The sequence below is a fragment of the Tupaia chinensis genome, unplaced genomic scaffold (assembly GCF_000334495.1).
Source record: "Tupaia chinensis unplaced genomic scaffold, TupChi_1.0 Scaffold000096_1, whole genome shotgun sequence".
Taxonomy (NCBI): domain Eukaryota; kingdom Metazoa; phylum Chordata; class Mammalia; order Scandentia; family Tupaiidae; genus Tupaia; species Tupaia belangeri.
Genome location: NW_006159558.1, coordinates 2,682,346 through 2,705,680, shown reverse-complemented (window position 1 = coordinate 2,705,680; position 23,335 = coordinate 2,682,346). Strand labels below are relative to the sequence as shown.

Sequence of the window (23,335 nt, the reverse complement as noted above, 5' to 3'; positions counted from 1 at the left end):
AGGTGGTGTGGTGGTTAAGGCACTGGACTCCCACATGGCTGACTGCAGTTCAAGCTCTAGACCTGGCAACTTGAAACTCACACCAGATGTGTGCGAATGCCTGCCCAAAATCCCAAGAGGAGAATGGAGAAGTGATTGTGGTGTGGCCATCCCCCCAGGGAGTCATTTCTCGTTTTCTCTCTCTCTGTCTCTTTCCAGCAAGCACACGTGCCCTATGACCAAAGCCTTAAAAACAAAAAACAAAAAAACAAAAAAAAGAATTTAGGGGAACCAGCAGTTAGTGTAATGGCTATGTCGCTGGACTCCCACGTAGTCGACTGCGGTTCGCATCCCGGACCCAGTGGCTTAAAACTCACACCGGGCATGTGTGCGTGTGTGCCCAAGATCCCGAGAGGAGAATGGAGGAGAAGGGATTGCGGCGTGACCATCCCCCCTGGGGGGTGATTTCTCGCTTTCTGTCTCTCTGTCTCTCTCTGTCTGTCTGGCGAGCGCACGTGCCCTATAGCGAAAAATCTCTCCAAAAAAAATAAATAAAATAAATTTTAAAAAAGAATTTAAAATCTACTTATTTTGTTTAACGTTTCTGTTTCCTCCAAAAGTTAGGCAAAGTAATATAATGTCTCGTTTCCACCAAAGAAAATGATGCTCTGTTGCTGAAGACACAGTTCTCAGTCTCCACAAGCCAAGGACGGTCAACACTTGAGGAAGCACTCTCAGTGAAGGTTCTATTTGAATGACCGACTGGAAAAGCACCGACTTTCAGGGGCTCTTTTGACCCCCCTGAAAGTGCTCGCATCGTACACCCACACAGTGTCAGTCCCCTCTCCCACGACGCAGTCTGGGGTCCAGTGAGGGAAAGGGAACCGGCAAGCAATGACTCTCGCGTCATCCTCTAGTTCGAGTTCGAGTTTCTTCTCCAGCTGCAGCATCTGTGGAGAACAGCCACTGTTTCAGTGAGGAGTGAGTCAGGAGAGAGGATCTGTGTAAAAATTACTGCGCGTAGAAACGATCACCCCAGGGTACACACACGTCATCATGCCATCCGTTAACACACAGAAAACACATTAACAGCAGTTACGTGAACATCTTGGTACCAGTCATAAATAGGCCATTTTTAGCAGAAGTGCACCATAGACTTCCAGTTTTCTGACTAATATGATAGTAATTAAAATAATAAGCAACTTTAGGACTGACCCCATAGGCTCATGGTTAAGGGAACTAGATCCAAAATGGCTAACTATAGTTCGAATCTCAGCCTCAGCAGCTTGAGGAACAAGTCAAGCTTATGTGCATACCCCAAATCCCAAAATGATAAAGAAAGAGAGAAGGGATTATGGCACAACCACATCCCACGGGAGGTGGTACTTTCTCTCTCTCTCTCTCTCTCTCTCTCTCTCTCTCTCTGGTTTTGCATGCATCCTCTGGCAATTGAAGGAAGAAGAAGAAAAATGAGGAGGAGGAGGAAGGGGAGAGAGGGAGAAGAAGGGGAGAGGAAGAGGAGGAGAAGGAAGAAGAGTGAAGAAGAAGGTACTTTAACTACCTAAACTTTTTATTTATTTATTTACTTTTAATTTGCTATAGGGCTGTGCCTAGAGAGGTGGACCCCAAATGGTCAACTGCAGCCCCAGCAGACTAAAAGACACAGCAAACCCATGTGCATGCATGTCCAAATCTTGATGGGATGGAAAAAGGGAGGGAAAAGGACTGTGGTGTAACCCTGCCCCCTTGGGGAATGGCTTACCTCCCTCTCCCTCTCTCTCTGTCTCCTCCCCCTGCCTCTCTCTCGCCCTCCTTGGTGTACACACCCTTCAGCAATAAAAAAAATTATCTGCAAGTCCTAAAAGTACATTACCACCTTCATATCCTAAAAATATCTTTACATTTGAGATCATTTCAAGTTTACAGAAAAGTTGCTGGTTTAAAACAAATAACCCCGTGTTCCACTGCCCAGGTTTCCCGTTTTTTGCCATGGTGCTGCATTTGCTGTCTTCTCTGTGAACACGTTTTCCTAAGCTGTCTGACAGGAGGTGGCAGGCAGCGTGCTTCTTTACCCCCTGACACCTTGACGTGTGCTTCCTAAGATGAGTATTTCCTAAACAGTCCCGCAGTCACTGCCTGGGAAGCGTAATAACATATTCCAATACGAACAGTTCCACTAGCACTCCAGGGCTGTCACGGTCCCAGTGATGTCCCAGAGGACATTTCCCTGGCAGGATCCAGGCAAGGGCACTTTTGCATTTAGCTACAACGGTTCTTTGCTCTTTGGTCTGAAACAGCTCCTAGATCTGACAGCGCCACCTTTGGTGACTGGACCACGTGGCCCTCACCTGGGGCCCCAGTAGATGCCTGGGATCAGCTCAGCAGGCCCTCGCCTCTCGGTGAGGCCGCCAAGGCCCAGGACACCCTTCTGCTCTTCATGGTGATATGAGCTGCTTCGTGAAGGCGGGCTCTGGCATCTCCACGGAGTAGCGACTGCTTTTCCTTTTATAATCAGTGCACAGTCTGCGAGGAGACACCATGAGATGACGTAAACAGCCTGTTCCTCACCGGGCAGTCCCAGCGCTACAGCTAGTATTCACGGAGGGGTCTGGCCTGAATGGATCCTTATTATCGTGCCTTCAAAGTGGCGATTTGCTAATGCCATCATTTCTTCTAGACATGCAGTCAGCATTCTACTGTAAAAAAAGAGCTTTCTGGGACAGCAGGTGGAGTAGTAGTTAAGGCACTGGACTCCCACGTGGTTAACCATGGTTCAAGCCCTGGACTTGGTGGCTTGCTTTCTCACTTTCTCTCTCTCTGGAGATCACATGTGCCATGTAGCAAATTAAAGTAATAATAATGACAATAAATTAAATTAAGTCTTAAAAAAAAAAAAAGAGCTTTCCTTTCTCCTTCACTCCCTCTCACCATCTGTCTACCTAGTGTAAATAGGAACATTTAGATTCTTGGTTCATTCAGTGGGTAGTATCCCATTACTGTCCTTTTTTATGCTAACGCTTAAATTGTCCTATTTTGGCCAATGGGTCCTTCATCCTTTGGGTAATGTCCCCCAAATATTTTGAGCACTTCCTTATATTCTGGCTCACCAAAATATTCCATGCTTTTGTACCTTCCTTTCTCCGGCCCTAGGCCGGCCATTTCTCAAAGATTCCTGGTTCTCCTCGTAGAAAACAGTATTTAGAAATAGATCTGAGACCAGCAAAAGAGTAATGGTTATGCTACTGAACTTTTGCCAACCATAGTTCAAGTCCCAAAGCTGGTGGCTTGAAACTCACGCCAAGGACAATTGCGTGTGCCCAAAATTTCAAGAGGAGAATGAAGGAGAAGGGATTGTGGCATGGCTGTCCCCACTGGGGATGACTTCTCATTTTCCGTCTCTCTGTCTCTCCAGCAAGCACATGTGCCCTATTGCAAAAAATCTCTTTAGAAGAAAAGAAACATATCTAAGCAAAAACTACTCCCTTTAAACATAATTGATGAAGGGCCTGCAGGTGGCATGGAAGTTAAGGTGCTGGATCCCACACGGCTGACTTCATGGCTCAAGTCCTGGACCTGGTGGCTTGAGAATCACAGGTGCATGTGCATACATGCCCAGAATCCCAAGAGGAGAATAGAGGAGAAACCCCCCCCCAGGGGGTTGACTTCTCACTTCCTCTCTCTCTCTCTCTCTCTCCATGTCTCACTCTGGTGAACGCATGTGCTCTACAGCAAAAACTAAAAAAATAAAATAAAATTAAAGTAACCAGTTAAAGTGAGACACATGTCAAAAGTGCTGCTACAAAGGTTCTTTCTGACCTATAGCTTTTAGAAGTGCTGGAGAACCCCCAGCATGGCCGATGGCAGGATGAGCCCGGGCACCAATTCCTCACTAGAAACACCACCAAGATGACCAAGTTTATATCCATCCATTAAGGACGGGACATTGCTGTTCTTTTAAGATCCAGCAAAGGATTAAATTTAAAAAAAAAAAATGTTCCTTGAGGGAAAAATTAAACAAGCAAAGAATAAGACAATATGCATTTTCCCAAAATATCAGAGGTTTCTTATGGTAATTTTGCTCATAAAGAGGATAATAGTAAACTTATTCATATTACTATTATCCTTTCCTCTTTTAGTTTCTTTTATTTTCAAATGATTGTCATATGCTAAGTCAAGATAAACCTAAAAATGAAAGGAGCTATTTCAATCATAAGAAATTAACTGACTAAATTACACATAAATATGCAGCGAATCTGGTCTTGATATCATACACAAAGAGAGGCAGCGATGTGTCATGTCTGTCTAATGGAATTCAAAATTACTCACACAATTACAGATTTCACAGTGACACAAATTCATCGTCTAATTACATCTTCAGAACTTTAGACCTGGTGGAAAACAGTTTAAAGGCCTAAGACAGAGCGGCCCCGCCCGCCGGCGGGGTGGAGGGGGTGACAATGCGCCGCCTCCTCCCTAAGCACCTGTTCCAGTTTGGGGCCAGGAGGGCAGCTCACTCTCCAGGAGTGCTTTGCTGACTGTCCCTCGGAGCCCAGCCCTCCAGTTAAGAGTCCCAAGCTCAGACCTTGAACGGCTCCTGTGCCTGACCTGCGCTCCTCACCTTCCGCACACGGCACCTGGCAGGCACGCATCCCCTGCCAGCCCTTCCGGAACCTACCCAGGCTGCTCCCTGATATCTCCACGAATGCTCGAACCTCACGACCCCGACGGCTCTGCAGCACCTTCCCAGCTCAGCTCAGCTCCGGGCGACTCCAGACCTCCAGTAGCTCAGGCCCCCCAGGGGATTGCCACTCTCCCTCTCACCCATGTTGGCTCTGGCAGCTAACCCTGCTGGCCCGGTCCTCAGAGGCACCCAGAATGGGACTGCTGTTCGCCAGCTATTCCGCCCTAATCCAGGCCCCGATGTCCACCTTCCAGGACACCTGAGAGCTCAGCCCGACCTCCTGGTTCCTCCCGGATTGGCTGCAGCCAGGTTGTGGTACCTCTGCTCCTTCCTGCCCCAGCCCCACATCCGCTCCTCTGCTTGTTCTTCAATGGTTCCCGCCCTGACAAAGGCTAGTGGCTTCAGTCTGACTCTTTTCCCTCTCTGACCTCTCCCCTCCTTACCCACACCCACTACACCCCTGCTCTGGCTCCTGAAACTCAGCAGGCACTCAGGCCTCAGTGCCTTGGCAACTGCCGCTTCTCAGTCCACACTCCTTCCCAACCACCCTGGCTTCACTTCCAAACGCCCTTTTCAGGGACGCTCTCCTGGCGGGTCTCTCCTTGCACAGTGAGCTCCACGGCCCCTATCCCCGTCTACAATTGCATATATTCACGAATATCTCATTCAAGATGTGTTCTCCCCACTGGCACAGAAGCACCTGGGCCAGAACGTCCTTTATCTTTATTTTTTTTAATTGCCAGAGGTCACACACCCTAGCATAAGCAGATAGAGAGAGGAAGGAAGCACTTTCCAGTGAGGCGTGGTCACACCACAATCCCGTCTCCTCCATTTCTCCATCCCATTGGGATTTGGGGCACACACACACACACACACACACACACATACATATGCACCCAGCATGTTTTTCAAGCCACTGGGGACAGAACTCACACCCAGTCAGCCATGTGCTATCCAGCCCCCTTAACCACCAGGCTACAGAGCCACCCCATCTTCTGTCTATTCACTAAACATTCCCAGTGCTCAGGACAGGGCCTGGCACATAGCTGAATGAACGAAAGAAGGAAGATAAGTGCTTCAGTTGTGAATCACTCCTCTTCATCGCAACATGATAATATTTTCATCCGTCAATTCATAACAGAACTCTTCACTAAAATTAAGTTAGTTGTTCTTTAAAGTTACAAAAGCTAATAGCTTTCTGGGGGAAATGTAAATAGTGTGTATGTATATATCATACTCGCTCGTTCGACAAATGTTCACTAAGTGTTTTGCGCTGGGTGCAACTATGCCGGAGGGCTGGGGACAAGGACAATGGCCTGGCTCATATCCTGGAACATAGAGCAGTGCCACAGGAAACACCCTGAATCATCAGGTAAAGAAACACGATAACTCATCTGAAGCCAGAGGAAGGACAGCTGGCCTGTGAGTGATCAGGTGTCCACTAACTAGGTGCAGAGCAGAGCAGCTGGTGTCGGAGGGAAGGGCACCACTGCAGGCTCTGGGTCCAGGGACCCAGAGTGGACAGAGGGCTGCATACAGAGAGCGTAGGAAGGCACACTGAGGGGAGGCTGGGGGCTGGCAGGACTCCGCCACACTACGCTCAGGGCCATGTGGGGTTGTGGGGTTGTGGGGGGCCAGCAGGTGGTGTAGCAGTCACATCACTGGACTCCCACGTGGCCGACCATAATTTGAGTCCCAGACCTGGTGGACGGAGTACCATGCTGGGTGCATGTGCGTGTATGCCTAAGATCCCAGGAGGGGGATGGAGGAGAAGGGACTGCAGTATGGCCATCCCCCTAGGGGTGATTTCTCCCCTTCCCTCTGTCTCTGTCTCTCTCTCTCTCTCTCCAGCAAGTGCACACACCCAAAGGCAAAAACCTCTTAAAAACAAAAACACAAGAAGTCACTGAAAGATTTTAAATAAGGATACTATTTAATACTGACCTATTCTACATTTTGAAAAGATGTTCTTAGTACCTAAACTCATGAATATTTGCAAGCTCAGCAGGTGGCATAGTGGTTAAGGCATGGGACTCTCACATGATGGACCGTGGTTTGAGTCCTGGACCCAGCGGCTGAGATCCACTGATGGGTACATGTGTGTCAGGACCACCATATGGCTATGTTGCTGAACTTCCATGTAGTCGACTGCAGGTCAAGTCCCAGATCCAGTGGCTTAAACTCATGCCGGGCACATATGTGTGCATGCCCAAGATTCTGAGAGGAGAATGGAGGAGAAGGGATTGCAGCATGGCTATCCCCCGTCCCCCAGGAGTGATTTCTCACTGTCTATCTCTCTGTCTCTGTCTTTCTGGTGAGCAAACGCACCCTATAGCAAAAAACTCTCAAAAAAAAAAAAAAAGGTATATATTCACAATCCCAGAACTGGATTTATAGGCCCAGATGGGATCCGTCACCCGAGTACAAGGGTACACACCATGTCCACTGTGGGGCAGTCCCAGCTTCAAGCTACAGGCAGCAGAAGCTGGCGTGAGGGCTTCCACAGCCAGAACTCCCTACCCTAGGCTCGTCTGAGGCGCTGCTGGCTTCCCAGTCATCTGCCTGGATGGTAGGTAGCACGGGAAACATTTCCTGACATGCCGGCCACAACTGGAAGACCAGCCAGTGCTCAGAAAATGGGAATCCATTCTAACAGGACAACATATTCAGGCCAGACAGGGTCATGTGACTTGCAGAGGTCAACCTGTCCTCCGGACTTCCCAGGCAGCACGCTCTCCTTCCCCTCATGTCCACCTAAACAAAGTTTGACAAAGGTTAAAAGTGTGGCTCTCCACACGCAGCATCAGCCTTCCAGGCAACAGCAGCCTCTGCACACGCAGCATCAGCCTTCCAGGAAACAGCAGCCTCTGCACCCCGACAGACCGCCAGCGTGGAGACTGCGAGCTGGCTGCTGCTCTTATAGGGATGTGGGTGTTCCTCTTTTCCTTAAGGACAGTGATGCTACGAGTTCCTTAGTTAAGATTTCTCTATGAGGGACTGGAAGATGGCACGGTGGTTAAGGCACTGGACTCCCACATGGCTGACTGTGGTTTGAGTCTCAGACCTGGTGGTTTGCTTTCTCACTTTCCCTTTCTCTCTTTCTAGCTGATTCTCTCTGGTCACATTAAAAAAATAATAATAACAAATAAAATTAAATAAATAATTCTTTATAAGTAAGATTTCTCTATGAACTGAAAAATGGGCAAAAATTACTAAAGCATTCATCGAAATAATAAGACTCTTAGTTTCCGAGTGAACAGGTCCGACACTGTACTTCAAATACACAGGAAGCACCCAGAGTCAGTCGGCAATCACAGGTCATGTGGCAGGTTGCGTGACCACCAAAGGCCACTGCTGCCCCCTGCTGGGGCAAGGCAGCCATGGATTCACAGTCCGCATCCTGGTTCGTCACCCCGCCTCTCCTGACAGCACAGGAGTCCCAGTAATACCTACTTTCTGCTTTTATAAAGCGTGGATTTCACTTGTTTCAAAAATGCAAACTTTTCTGTCTTAGAAGGAATACCGAAACGTCACAATAAGCAGTACATCACCACCAAAATTCGATGTCAGTTCTATAATCCCAAATAGCTCTTTTTAAAAATAATTATTTATTTTATTTATCCTTATTATTATTGTGTTTTTAATTTGCTACCAGGGAGAGAGAAAGAAGAAAAGTGAGAAAGCAAGCTGCCAGGTCCAGGACTTGAACCATAGCCGACCATGTGGGAATCTAGTGCTTTAACCACCACACAACCCCCTAGCTCCTATAGCTGGTTTTTTGTTTGTTTGGTCAGGTTTTTTTAATATTTATTTATTTATTTATTTATTTAATTCCACTTGTTATTATTATTATTCTTTTTTAATTTGACGAGAGAGAGACAGAGAGAGAGAAAAAGGGAAAGTGAGAAAGCAAGCTGCCAGGTCCAGGACTCAAACCGCAGTTGGTCATGTGGGAATCCAGGGCCTTTAACCACCACATGCCAGCCCCAGCTAGTTTTTTTTTAATGACCAGTGACTCCACTCCTCCACCTCTCTCCATTTTTATAATAAAAGCTAGATACACAAGTTTGGCCTTAATTTTAGGCCTAATGAGAATGTCAAACATGTAGAAGACTGTCACATTCGAGATTATTTAATAAATATTCTAAATTATATTCTAAAATGAAAGAATATGTCATAACACTAAAACCCTAACAGTAAGAATAAGTTTCTCAAGCATCAAAACATCATACAAAGGGACTAGCAGATGGAGTAATGGTTACATGGCTGGACTCCCATGGGGCTGGCCAAAGTTCAAGTCCCCAGGCTTCAAATTCATGCCAGCACTTGTGCATGCATGCCCAAGATCCCGAGAGGAGAATGGAGGAGAAGGGGATTGCAGAGTGGTCATGCCTCCAGAGGGTGATTTCTCACTTTCTGTCTCTGTCTCTCTGTGTCTCTCCAGCGAACACATACACACCCTATAGTAAAAATTTGTCTTAAAAAAGAAAACACACAAGGGGCTGGCAGATGGCATGATGGTTAAAGGTACTGGACTCCCAAATGGCTGATAGTGGTTCAAGTCCTCGGCCTGCCAGCTTGATTTCCCACTTTCTCTCTCTCTATCCCTCCCTCGTCACTTAAAATAAATAAATAAATGTATAAATAGAGTTAAATAAAATAATTCTTAAAACACACACACACACACACACACAGGACCAGCAGATGGCATAATGGCTACGTCGCCGGACTCCCATGTAGTCGACCGCAGTTCGAGTGCCGGACCCAGTGGCTTAAACTCACACCAGGCACATGTGCATGCATGTGTGCCCAAGATCCCAAGAGAAGAATAGAGGAGAAGAAATTGCAGCGTGACATCCCTGCTGGGGGATGATTTCTCACTTTCTATCTCTCTGTCTCTATCTTTCTGGCAAGGGCACGTGCCCTATAGCAAAAATAACTCTCCAAACTCACACACACACAAACAAAAAAAAATTGTACATAAAAATTAAGGTTTGAATAAGAAAAAAAAACTAAAAGCTGTATCAGCTCTACAGTGGCATTTCAACAAACATCCAATTCCAGCAAGATTATGATGGCTCCAATTATAGACTTGGAAAGGTGCAGAGGGACTTCTTTCTATGGTCTGTAAATCAGCAATTACAGAGAAAGTATCCCACCCTGGCCATCTTTCCAAAGGCTAAAGAGGACCATTTTCAGTTCGGTGCTATAGTATTTTCACTTTTGAAAGTACATAATCAAAGTTCAATACTCAGTTCTTTGGCAAATCAGCCAAGTGAACTAAATTGAAACTAGTCAATGCTCATCCACCCTAAAAATTATCTTCCTGCAAAACGGGAGGAATGATCAATTCCAAGGGAACATCCCATTAACTTTCCCAAGTGATATCTGCAGGATGTGAGAGTGGCCGTGAAAATCATAAACTACACTAGACAGTGGGACCTCATAAAGCAGTTTTCAAACCGAATTTTTTAAGGCTTAGGTAGATCATTGTGATTTTTATCTGAAGCAAAAGTTTAAAAATATGACTGAATCTTTCACAATTTAACTTTTTAAGGCTCTAAGTATTCTATTAAACCAATGAACCAAGGTCCAATGCTCTCTCAAAATCTCTGGGAGTTCCTGCTTTCGAACACGGGAGAGTGATGGCGTGTGGGAGCTGGCACAGCCTGCGCCCTCACCGGGGCCCGAATGGAGAACGCAAAGGTATATACCCACCATCTGAGGCACACCGAAAATAACGACGTTTGAGTACTGCGAGAAAGTGACCTGGAAAAGATGGGAAACGACTGGTAAACTGTCTGAAAAGTCAAACACGAAGCTTAACCCGTCTCACAGAAACGGGCAGCATTTTTCTATTTTGCCAACTGCTAGGATCTTTACAAACTCCTAGAAAAAGTGGCCCTTCTTTAGGAGTTGCAAAGAAGCCCGCCTCCACACCTCCATCTGTGTTGGCTCAGTCCAACCCCGTTTTCCAAATGCCTCCTCATGATTCATCTCATCTCGGCCTCACTGCAACTTCTGAAACTACTTAATCGAAGTGCAGAACTCAGTTCCAGTTTATGGAAGGCTTTTAGGTGGCTGAGGCAGCAGATCCCACATGGCCAACCACATCTTTCAAATTCCGGAGCTGGTGGCTTGAAAACCAAGCCAGGCCCAGGCGCGTGTGTTCCTGAAATCTCGAAAGAAGGCAAAAATGGAGGAGAAGGGATTGTGACGTGACCATTCTCCATGGCGAGTGCTTTCTCCTCCTCTCCTCTCCGTCTCTCCCTGAGATATGTATACGTGCAGGGTCTGCCCAAGGGCCATGGTCAGAAAGACCAGAGACTCCCAGTCACGAGCTTGCGGTCCAGCTGGTGGCATCTGAGCCACCCGTTCCTATCCCACTGCACTGTGGACAAACCAGCTGAGCAAGAGCTCCAGGGATTTCTGTGACTTTTTATGTAGAGCCGTCCTGAAAATTCCAGGCCCCTCCTCTTCTCTAAAAATACTACGTAAAAAAATGCAATAAAATGGTCTTGAAAAATGAGGAGAAAAAGTGCTTTACCAGTCAAAATTCTTATTGCCCAATAAAAGTCTTATTTACTCTACAGAGAGATGGTTTAAGTATAGTATGAAAAACAAAAGCAAGCAAACAATGCAAGCAGAACACAAGCAAATGTTTATGAGCTACTGATGACGATATTACAGCAGGAAATTCTTATTTAAGAAAAAGCACTTTATGGACCATTCCTAAAGCAAAATTACAGGGCACATTTTAGAGTACAGATAAATGTGGAAGTGTCTCAGGCTTTATGGGGACAAGAAATAACTGTGACAGCGTGGTTGGTAGACTCTGTCCTTCCTCTGCGCTCATCTCTCTCCCTCCAAATGTGCACAATGCATGAACACACACACATGTGCACACAAACACAAAAAGCCTAACACTTATCAAGAATAATTCATGAGGGGCTGGCAGGTGGTGTGGTGGTTAAGGCCAACTGCGGTTCAAGTCCCGGATCTGGCAGCTTGCTTTCTCACTTTTCCCTCTCCTCTCTCTCTCTTACTCTGTCCCTCTCTAGTCAAATTAAAATAAATAAATAAATGAACTTAAATAAAATATTTTTTAAAGAAAATAATAATTCATAAAATTTCCAAATGAGATGAAAAGTCTCAATATTTTGTAATAAACAAAAATGAGACCATTTTTAACTTAGTAAATAAATTCCTGGATTTTATGTGACCTATCATTTAGGAAACTTTAACCCTCTACCCTAAAGAAGTCTATTTGTAAAATCTATCAATTTAAAATGTGTAGGCATTTTATTATATATTCATCTGGATTTTAATTATTTTTATTTTAATGTGCTTCCCAGTTTTCAGTCACACTAATTACAAATGGTGAGCCCGCTCTGCCTCACCTACCTTCCACAAATCTGAGATGTGAAACTTGGCGGAGCTGTGCACGCCTTCCTGCCAAGCCCGGTATCGGGAGTACCAGACGAGCCACGGGTTGAGCTCATAGCCGACAGCCGGGAGTCCTGCCTTCGCGGCAGCTATCACCTGCAGAGACACCAGGGCTCATCCACAGTGAAGAGAAAAGTCAACTTACACGAGCAAACGCTATGATGTGTCCTATGTATGGTTTAAAATCCCAAAACTTCCGATCAAAGAGAAACCCCAGGGCCAGCAGGTGGCAGGTGGTGAAAGCACTGGACTCCCACATGGCCGACCACAGTTCAAGTCCCAGACCTGGCAGCTTGCTTTCTCTTACTTTCTCTATTTCATAAGCACACGTGCCCTGTAGCAAATTGGAAAATAATAATTAATTAATTAATTAATATTTTAAAAAGAACCCCTTTAAGAATGTATCTCTGGGGCCAGCCAACGGCAAGGTCTGTATCCAGGGGGCTGGGAGAGGTGCTGTGGTCCTCCGATCTCACACTAAGGTTTCCAGAACACTAGACTTCCTAGTGCTCTCCTCACTTTCCAGCCCATCAGTGGGATGAGGCCTAAGGAAGGTGCCACCATGCCCTCAGAGAAACAGGCTCTGAGACATCAATTTGCCAGTCAGTGGCCTCATGTCTCATGTACGGAGTTGTGGCTGGTCAGAGCCAGCAAAGGTCATGAAAAGACTGACCTTTGGGGGCCAGCAGGTGGTGTAGTGGTTAAGGCACGGGACTCCCACGTGGCTGCCTGCAGTAAAGTCCCAGACCTGGGGGCTTTGTACACACAGCAGATGTGCATGTGTGTACATATGCTCAAAATCCCAGGAGGAAAAGGGAGAAGCGATCGCGATGTGGCCATCCCCACTGAGGGTGCGATTTCTCGTTTTCCCCATCTCTGTCTATCTCTGTCTCTCTCTGGCAAGCAAATGTGTCCTATGGCAAAAACCTTAAAAAAAGATAAAAAGAAAGACTGATCTTTGGCTCAGTAGGGGTTAATCACCACCTCCCTTAACTAAACATTGTTACCTCAGAGGAATTATTACTTACACAAGTATAAATACAGACAAACGTAGATGCAAAAATGTAAAATAGTGACACTCTATGACTTACCATGTTCTTTCTAATTATGCGGCTGGCCTGGCCATGGTGGCACAAGCGGCAGCATGACAACTGCAGTGCGGGAAGCCACATTGTGACTGCAGTGTAAATTCCCAGCCGAGCCGCCTGAAACATGCCAGGTGCACAGGTATGTGCCCAAGATCTGGTGAGCTGAGGACTGAAGCAAGGGGACCACGGTGTGGCCAGACTTTGTGGAGGGTTCTCTTCTCTCTCTCTCTCTCTCTCAAACACACACACACACACACACACACACACACACGTGTGTGCATGAACATGATCTAACATAAATAAAGAAAAAATTAATTATGCCACTTCTATCAGCCTAGGCATTTTAGCAGGCAATTTGATTATCAATTAATTGTTCCTTTTTATTTATTTGGCCATGTCCACAGAGTATTTTCTCTTTAAAATTAAAAAAAAAAATTTTTAAAGCCAGTTTCGCTGATGCAGCTATAACATAACACTCTGCAACACAGAAGCCACGCGAGGAGGTACCAGGTTCACGTCCCGAGGGCTCCCCATACACGCCCAGCACACACATCTGTAATCCCAGCCACCTGGGGCGAAAATGGATCACCCCTGTTGGAATGTCTGTCTGCATGTTACTTTCTTTCTCATGGAGAAAATATATAAATAATTTTGTTTTGTTTTTTCTTTAAGAGAGATTTTTGCTATAGGGAGAGTGTACTCTCTGGAGAGACAGAGATAGACAGCGAGAAATAACACCCCCCCAGGGGGGATGGCCACACTGCAATCCCTTCTTCTCCATTCTCTTCTCGGGATCTTGGGCACGCACGCACATGCGCCCGGCGTGAGTTTAAGCCACCGGGTCCAGGACACAAACTGTTGTCGACTACATGTGAGTCCAGCGACATAGCCATTACGCTAACTGCTGGTCCCCATGAATTATTTTTTTTTTTTAAAGAAGAAATTAAATCTGAAAACTTGAATTCTGAACACATGCTGGTGGTTTAATAATTTGACCAAACACACACAAAATGAAATGCCCACTTTCCTAAACTGTCAAATTTAGCAAGTCTTTGCATAAGCCTCAAAAAAACACAAGCAGAAAGCTCCCCCTTCCAGTCCGCAACCTTCAGATGTGTCAGTGTAACTCACCACACGTCCGTCGCCACTGCCGATGTCCACCAAGGGTCCTCTCCTGCACTGCAGCGTTTTCAGGACATTCTCTATCTGCTTCGTAGTTGCAGGTACAAAAGGCAAACACACTTTCCGGAGGGCTGGAGTTATAAATGGCGTGGTCACAGCATACACTGCCACCAGTGTCCCACCAACTATCCCAGTCACTACGAGCCCCCAGCTGCTCCTCTTCAAACTGTTGGCTTCAAAACTTTCGGGTAAAACACGACTTTCCTCTGGCAGCATTTCTAGGGGTGCACCTACAGTGGGGGTCAGCAGAAAACGTTAGGTAGCGCCCAGTCTGAAATTCAAGAGAGCATCTTTTTCTCCAAATTCTATTAACAAATAAGCTCATGCTTTTTTTTTTTTTTTAAGAGAGTTTTGCTATAGAGCACATGCACTCACCTGAGAGACAGAAAATGAGAAATCACTTCCCTGGGGGATGGCCACATAGCAGTCCCTGCTCCTCTCAGGATTTTGAGCATGCACACACATGTACCTGGCATGAGTTTTTGAAGTCACCGAAGCCAGGACTCGAACCACAGTCAGCCACATGGGAGTTCAGCACCTTAGCCACCACACCCCCTGCTGGCCCAAGCTCACGCTTTTTAAGGAAGGATAATTGAGCTGAATATGATCTAAATTACAACTGGAGTATTCCACAGTGAGTTCTAAATTCCATTAACAAAATTAAAGTGTTCCTGAGAAAAATAGTTTATAACGATGGAAGACTAAACTCTCTCTTTCTAACACTGATTTTGTGTGTGTGTGTCTAGGAGTTAATCCTTAGAAAACAATGTACTCAAGCCTATCTGGTACTTATTAATTCAATATCTAATAGCTCAAGTTTTAACCATGAACTCTATTTTTCTGAGTGAACAAAGCCTCACAAGCAAATAAACATAAAAATGTCTAATGATTACCCAGTTTCAACAGGATGGAAGGATTCCACATCAAAACTGATACAGCAGCGACAATCCAGCTACACAAATACAAGGGTATTTCTTAGTTTGTGGAAAAATAGAATTAAAGTACAAGCTTATTTGGGTACAAAAAAAAAAAAGTTGTTTGAAACCCATGCATAGTTTTCTTTTTTTTTAAGAGAAAAATCTTTGCTATAGGACGTGTGAACTTGCCAGAGAGACAGAAAGCGAGAAGTTGCCCCCCAGGGGGATGGCCATGCCACAATCCCTTCTCCTCCATTCTCCTCTAGGGATCTTGGACACACACGCACACGCGCCCGGAATGAGTTTTAAGCCATTGAACCACAGTTGACTACATGGGAGTCCAGCGATGTAACCGTTACACCACCTGCTGGTCCCCATAGTTTTCTTATTATATGAATATTCTGAAGACCTCTTGTACAATTTTGAAGTTAATGAGGAAACAAAAATCAAGTTTTACTAAATATTTTTTAAAACATTTACTTATTTATATTTGTTGTGATTTTCAAGCTGCTGGGTCTTGACCTGAACTGCAGTCAGCCATGTGGTAACCCAGCACCTCAACCACTAAGCTACTTGCTGGCCCCTAAACATTTTTTAATTGCTAGAAGGCACATGTGCTCATCAGAAAGAGAATCCTGGCCCCCCACCACTCAATGGGTTGTTGTCACACCAAAATCCATCTTCCTCTTCTCCATCCTGTCAGGATTCCCGGCACACACGTGTACCCCGTGCAGTTTTTCAACCCACCAGGGCAGGGATTTGCACCACATCAGTCATGTGGGATCCAGCACCCTGTGCATGGCACTTAACCATTGTGCTGCAGACTAGCTACAAACTTTTTTTTAATGCTAAAAGTCATGTACACTCATGGGGTAGGAGGTAGGTGAATGGAGAAAAAGAACCCTCCTACAGGGCGTGGTCACACAGAGGCCTGTCTCCGGTTCTCCGTCCTGTCGAGATCTGGGGCACACATGTACACTGGCCAGTGTGTTCTTCAAGCTGCCCGGGCCAGGATTTGACCCTCAGGTGGCCATGTGGGATCTGGTTCCCAATGTACAGCGCTTAACCACTGTACTACAGGGCCAGCCCCCAAACGTCTTAAATAAGTATAATAATACAGATTGTTAAAGCAGATCCAAAAAGAACAAAAAAATAAAAGAATCACTTCACTGTTATCACAATACAGCAAACAAACTCCAACCACTGGTTACAGAGAAATGAATAGTAACTTGAATATTCTCCTTTTGAGTTTACCCTTCAATACACATTCTTAATGAAATCTCATTTCTGGAATTGATATTGATTTGAAATTGATTTAGGAATTGCTTAACGATGAGCTCAGCACCGGGGAGAGAGCACGTCTCTGGGCAGCCGCAGTGGTTAGGGGCCAGGCTCCGCTGGTTGGTTCACTAACAGCATGGCCCCGAGTCCTTTCATGCTCGAGGTTCACCTTGGTCTCCCCGTCTGTAAAGTGAAGGTCGTGAGGCTGACGGAAGGATGAAAGGAGGGGTGCGGGCACAGCACCTAGGGCAGGATCTGGCACACGAGAGGCAGCGGCACAGGCCATGCCAGGTATCCTCTGTACACTGCGGGCAGCACGCTGGACCCACAGGGCACAAGCCCATCTCCGCGCAGGCAGCTCGCCATGGAGCCGAGGAAGAGCAGAAATACGAGGGAACGGGTGAGTGAGAGGAGGTATGACAACATTCATAATCAGTAAGGCCTTCTGTATTGTAGAAGGTGGTCTTTCAAAAGTTCACTGAAAATGTGTATTTTGGAGAGAAAAAAAACTGCCTAGGTTTCCATTTTTTTGCACCAAAATAGATGTACACTTTGTAATTAAATCTTTCCACAAACTTTTTGAGTACCCTGTACTATTTTCCTATACCTATTGTAAGAAATCCCAAGGGCCAGCCTGGTGGCAAGGTGGTTAAGATGACTGAATCCCACATGGCTGACTGTGCAGTTCAAGTCCCAGACCCAGCAATTTGGTAAAAAAAAAAAAAAAAAAAGCTGGAAACGTATGCATATGTGCCCAAAATCCTGAGAGGAGAATGGATTGTGGCATGGCCATCCCTTCTAGGGGGAGACTTCTCACTCTCTGAGAATGCACATCCCTAGCTAAAAGTAAAAAAGAAATCACCACGAACTTAGTGGCTTCAAACACACATTTATTATCATACAGTCTGCAGATCAGAAAGAAACTCTCTAGGGACCAGCAGTTAGCATAATGGCTATGTCACCAAACTCCCATGTAGCCGACTGCGGTTCAAGTCCCAGACCCAGTGGCTTAAATTCACACAGGGAACGTGTGCGTGCGTGCCCAAGATCCCAAGAGGAGAATGGAGGAGAAGGAATTGCAGTGTGGCCATCCCCCCGGGGGGTGATTTCTCACTTTCTACCTCTCTGTCTTTCTGGCAAGCACACGCGCCCTATAAGCAAAAACCTCTCCAAATAAACAAAAAATAAATAAACTCCCTAAATTGAGTTGGCAAGACTGTTCCTTTAGCAGCCCTAGGGTAGGTGCGATGGTCTGCATATGGCTTCCCCCAAAGGTTCATGTGCTGGAAGTTTGGCCCCCAGTGTAATGGTGTGGGAGTTGGAAGGACCTTTAGGAGTGAGCTACTGGGGATGTTTATATCACGCGGGCACCACCCTCACGGATATATCAATGCCTTCTCTTGTGGTAATAGGTTAGTTCCCATGAGAGTGGATGGTAGTAAGAGTAAGGCGGCTGCCCATGATCTCTCTTCACACCCACCCCTGACCTTTCTGCTACTCTACCATGGTGGGATGCAGCAAAGGCTGGCCAGATGCTTGTGCCCACCTGCAGACTTTCCAGTCACCAGAATCGTGAGTCAAATAAACCTTTATTCTTAGTGTTGTCACCCAACTTCAGGTATTTCTGTTTAGCAACACAACAGCCTAAAACCGTAGGACTAGGGCTGGCAGGTGACATAGTGGTTAAAGCGCTCAACTCCCACATGGCCAACTGCTGAGTAACGAATCGAGGGCCTTGCTTTCTCACCTTTCCTCTCTCTCTGTCTCACTCTGGTCAAATTTAAGAATAGTAACAATAATAATAAAATTAAACAGATAATCCTTCAAAAATAAGTAAGTAACAGTAGGACTGGTTTCCAGTCTTTTCCAACTTCAGAGGCTGCCCACATCCTTGGCTCTTGACTCCACATCTCCAGTCTCTGCTTCTGTCCTGACATCTTATCTCATATTCCTGCCTCCCCCTTTCTCCATATGACCCACATCAGACCCAGCTAGATAATCCATGATAAATTCCCATCTCCAGATTCTTAATCACATTGCACAGATGACAGGCATTAGAATGTGGACGTAGTTAGAGGGTCCACTGTTCTCCCTGCCATATCTGTAAACTGCAGCAATCTATTATGGCGAGGTACTTTTTCAAAAAAAATCTTTTCAACTGCCAGGGGGCACATGTAGTCACCAAAGAGACAGAAAGGAAGAAAGCACTCCACAAAGAACGTGGTCATGCCACTTTCCCTTCTCTTCCATTTTTCCATTCTGTCAGGATTTAGGGCATGCACACACATATACTCAGAGTGTTTTTCAAGCTGCCAGAGTCAGGATCTGAACCCCTATCAGCAATGGGGGATCTGGCTCCCTAACCACTAAGTTATGGGGCCTGCCCATGTTTTAGGGGGTTTGTTTTTTTGTTTTTGTTTTTTAACCACAATTTTTTAAAAATTTAATGACTTAGCAGTAATACAGTACTATCCCTATAGGGTCACTGAACTGTTAAACATTGCAGATAAGTCACTCAGCACAGGAACTAAATGATGACAATTAACAGCTATTATTCTCAGCACTATCATTTGGAGGAGGCTCAATTTTTTAACAAATTCTTGAGATATAATTCTTAAACATACAAGTTGCCCATTTAAAGAATGTGGCTTTTAATATATATGTATTTAGTACATACATTTTTAATATGACAGGCGTAACAATTACTATAGTCACTTGTAGAACATTTTTGTTCCCTCCTTTTTATTTCCTTATCTTTCAGCTACCAACCCCCATCCACCCTCTACCCTCAGCCCTAAGCAACCACTAACCTACTTTTTGTCTCTGCGGAGTCCCCTGTTCTGTACTTAGAGGAGAGGAATCACATAGTGTGGCATCTCCTATGGCTCATTCTTCCTCCTAACATAAAGGCTTCAAGATTCATCATGTACTTTGTATCAAGACATTATTCCGTTTTAAGGTTGAATACTCCATTGTATGGCTATACCACCCTTTATTCACCCATCTGTCCATCTATAGTTTATTTTAAAAATACAAGTTGAATGATCCATAGTCTTATTACCTTTGTAGCCACAAATCCATCAACTCAACCGCAAGACAGGATAAAAAGCTCCAGGTTGGGACCAGCAGTTAGCCTAATGGCTATGTCGCTGGACTCCCATGTAGACGACTGTGGTTCAAGTCCCAGACCCGGTAGCTTAAAACTCACGCCGGGCGCGTGTGCATGCATGCCCAAGATCCTGAGAGGAGAATGGAGGAGAAGGGATTGTGGCATGGCCATCCCCCCTGGGGGCTGATTTCTCACTTTCTGTCTCTCTGTCTCTCTCTGTCTGGTGAGCACACACGCTCTATAGCAAAAACCTCTCAAAAATAAAGCTCCAGGTTGTCAGGGCCTCCCACCTAGTCTGTGAGAGTGCGGTCCAGCTGAGGCAGAAGCATGTCAGGTTGAGAAATGCCATAGAGTACCAAACCCTGTGGGAATATGGGAGGCGGCGGAAGAATGGTTGATCCCAAAAAGGGGACCAGTAAAGTCTTGATGGAGACAGAATTTGAGCTGGAGCAAAAGAAGGAAGCCTTAAACCCCAGGCATGGAAGGTGAGGAAAGTTAGCTGAGTACAACAATAAACAGGAAGGCCAGTTTTTGGCTATCAGGTGGAGTATTTTATTCTCTTTACACTGGGATGAACTTTCTGAACACTTATTAAATGTTTTATGTTTTTAAGAAAAGCAACAACAGCAGCAGAGTGCCCTGTGACAAAATCAAAATTTTGTCCCAAGTTTTCCACTTCACAGAGTTATACGGGTAAAACAACGCAAGAAGTTACTATGTAAATACAACATATAATTATATTGTTAGCTCCCTCCAATAAAGCAAGTATCAATGTGGGTCAGCAGCTGGCAAGGTGGTTAAGGTGGCTGGATCCCACATGGCTGTGCAGTTCGAGTCCCAGACTCAGTGGCTTAAAAAATACACCAAGTGTAAGCATGGGTGCCCAAAATCTGGAGAGAATAGAGAAGGGACTGCAGCATGCCCCACCAGGGTGCTTTCTCAAACCCACTCCAACCCATGAGCTCACACATCCTATAACAAAAAAAAAAAAAAAATTAAATGTATTGATTTTTATCAGTGAAAACCAATCCCTGAACATTCAAAACTAAAGACTGTTTCTACAAATCCCTTTGATGGAGCATGTTTAGACTCACAAAACTGTTTACTATACTATAAACAAAGGGCACAAGATTGCTGTCACCCGTGCCTTTAGAACACTGACCACTACATTAAACAAGACTTGTGGAGGCCACTGGCTGGCTGTCCTTGAAAGTAAAGTAACCCGAGTGTGTTTTAACTCCCACTCTGTCTCTAGGCTGTGCCTAGTCACTGACTTTTGATACTGGGTGAAAACCTCAATTTTCAGTGACAGATTCAGATCAGCTGAAGCAAGCGGGAGTGACTGGGGTGTACAAAAAGGTATACAGGGATCTTATTCAAGTTCAAGCCAAAGGACCAAAGCCAGGAAGAACAAATGGGCCTGTACTGAATGAACACGACCTGCCGTGTGTTTAAAGGGGCCTCTAGGGAGCAGCAGTTAGTGTAACAGCTATGTCACTGGACTCCCATGTTGTCGACCGTGATTCAAGTCCCGGACCCGGTGGCTTAAAACTCATGCCGGGCGCATTTGTGTGTGTGCCCAAGATCCCAAGAGGAGAATGGAAGAGAAGGGATTGCGGTGTGGCCATCTCCCCTGGGGGGTGATTTCTCACTTTCTGTCTCTCTGTCTGTCTGGCAAGCGCACACACCGTATAACAAAAACCTCTCTAAAAAAATAAATAAATAAATAAATAAAGGGGGCCTCTATCAGAATGTCACATCTAAGCTGTTCTCTGCACATGTGTATACTGCCCTATACTACCTCAGTAGCCGTGTGCTGTGTCCCTTTATATACTCATTCTTACATCCCTTAAGAGGCCTTCCTGGGGGCCAGCAGGTGGCATGCTGCTTAAGATGCTGGATTCCCACATGGCCACCAGCAGCTCAAGTCCCGGACCTGGCAGCTTGAAAGTCACACAAGGTAAATGCCCCAAATCCTAAAGGATTGCCATGTGGTCAGCACGCCCCCCCGGGGGGGGGAGGGGTGTTCTCAGTTTCCCTCTCTCTGTCTCTCTCAAGATGCATGCCCTATGACAAAAATAAAAAAGCCATTTCCAGACTCGTCTGTCACTTTTGATACATACCATCTATTGACAATTAGGGGAGATCTACCTGCCCTCCATGTTTAACAGGAACTAACAATAAATACACACAGAGCATTATTTTCTATTCTTACAATCTAATAAGGCTGAAATTCTTAATGAGGAAACACAGAATCCCAAAACTTAAGTGAAATGAAACCTGGCTCCAAAATCTGAAACATCTTGGCGCATCAGAGAGAGTAACTGAACCAAGGAATTGGAGAGATTAATTAATCACTAACTATACAATGACACTCTGCTTTTTTTTTTTTTTTAAGACAGATTTTTGCTATAGGACACATACCCTCACCAGAGAAACATAAATAGAGAAATCGCCCCGTTGGGAGGATAGCTATGCCCCAATCCCTTCTCTGCTATTCTCTGTGCGCGCGTGAGCTTTAAGCCACCAGGTCCAAACCTCAAACCCTGGTTCACTACATGGGAGTCCAAGGACGTAACCATTACATCACTGGCTGGTCCCAACAATCTGCTGACTTTGAAGCAGGGCTAAATGGTGCAGTGCACACAGTCATTTCAGCATTTCCAGAGTACCTAATAACGACTAGGAATAATAGTGCAAGGGTAAATTCCCATCCTGACAGTGGGTAAGGCTGGGCGCCCACAATATCTCAGTCTGTAGAATACTGGGTCGTGATCTCTGAAAGAACTAAGCCGCTAGAAGATTTAGGGGTCCTTCTTAGGACGCTGGAAACAGGGCTCACGGGAGGGGCCGGCAGCACTAGGCTGTGCAACCTCGTCTCTTTTGAGCTGCGTACCCTCGGGCAAGTGAGCGGACCAACGGTGCAAAATGGGGGGGTTATTTAACAAGCATTTAACGTAGCTTGGGCCAGGCACTGTTATCCGTGAATCCTACAACAGCCTTTTAAGGTAGATAACTCTTAGTTACGGTCATTTTTACAGACGAGGAAACCGAGGAACGAAGGACTAAGTACCCCCAGACACAGCTAGCAGGCGGCGGGGCGGAGACTCCAGCCCCGCAGCGCGCTCCAGGGCGCGCTCTCCCAGGGCCGCGCCAAAGGCTCGGGGATGCGCCCTAAGCGCACAACAGTCCCCGGCCGATGCACCCGGTGCCAAGGAGCGCCCGCAGAGCCCGGGGACCGGCGCAAGCGGACCCCGGCCCACCGCGCGCCCCGCCGCTGCTGGGCCACGCCCGCGCCCGCCCGCTTAACTGCACACCCGCCAGGTCCCGCCATGCCGTTCCGGCCTCACCTCTTCCTCCCTCCATCGCGAGACTTCCGGCATCGTAACCAGAAGTAGGCCCTACCATCAGAGCTGGGGGGGGTAAGACGAAGAGGAAACGTAATGCTTTAAGTAAATGAGCTCCCCGTTGGAACCCATCGTTCAAAAACAACGTCGATTGTAGGGCTTTAATAAGTGAAAAATTCAATGCTCTCCCGGCTCGTTGGTCCAAAGAGCTCCCGCGCGTGTACTCGAACCCCCCTACAGCTTCCTGGAGGATAGAAGTTTCCGAAGGCGGTGGATTCCAGAAGGTACTGTCTGGCGTTAAACTA

General features: G+C 46.0%; 1 protein-coding gene across 2 annotated transcripts; it reads right to left on the bottom strand.

The window, feature by feature from the left end:
* Window positions 1-708: 708 nt before the first annotated feature.
* ATPSCKMT (ATP synthase c subunit lysine N-methyltransferase) lies at window positions 709-23,274 on the bottom strand. 2 transcript variants are annotated; one of them, XM_006143309.2, is made up of 5 exons: window positions 23,034-23,274; window positions 14,326-14,606; window positions 12,065-12,202; window positions 10,379-10,429; window positions 709-929 (listed from the first exon to the last, which is right to left on the bottom strand). In XM_006143309.2, exons 1-5 carry the CDS (start codon window positions 23,089-23,091, stop codon window positions 726-728), a joined length of 732 nt encoding a protein of 243 aa, XP_006143371.1. In that variant the 5' UTR covers window positions 23,092-23,274; the 3' UTR covers window positions 709-725. The 2 variants fall into 2 exon arrangements, with proteins under 2 accessions (XP_006143371.1, XP_027625691.1); XM_027769890.1 differs by lacking the exon at window positions 23,034-23,274 and adding an exon at window positions 15,270-15,325.
* Window positions 23,275-23,335: the final 61 nt, after the last annotated feature.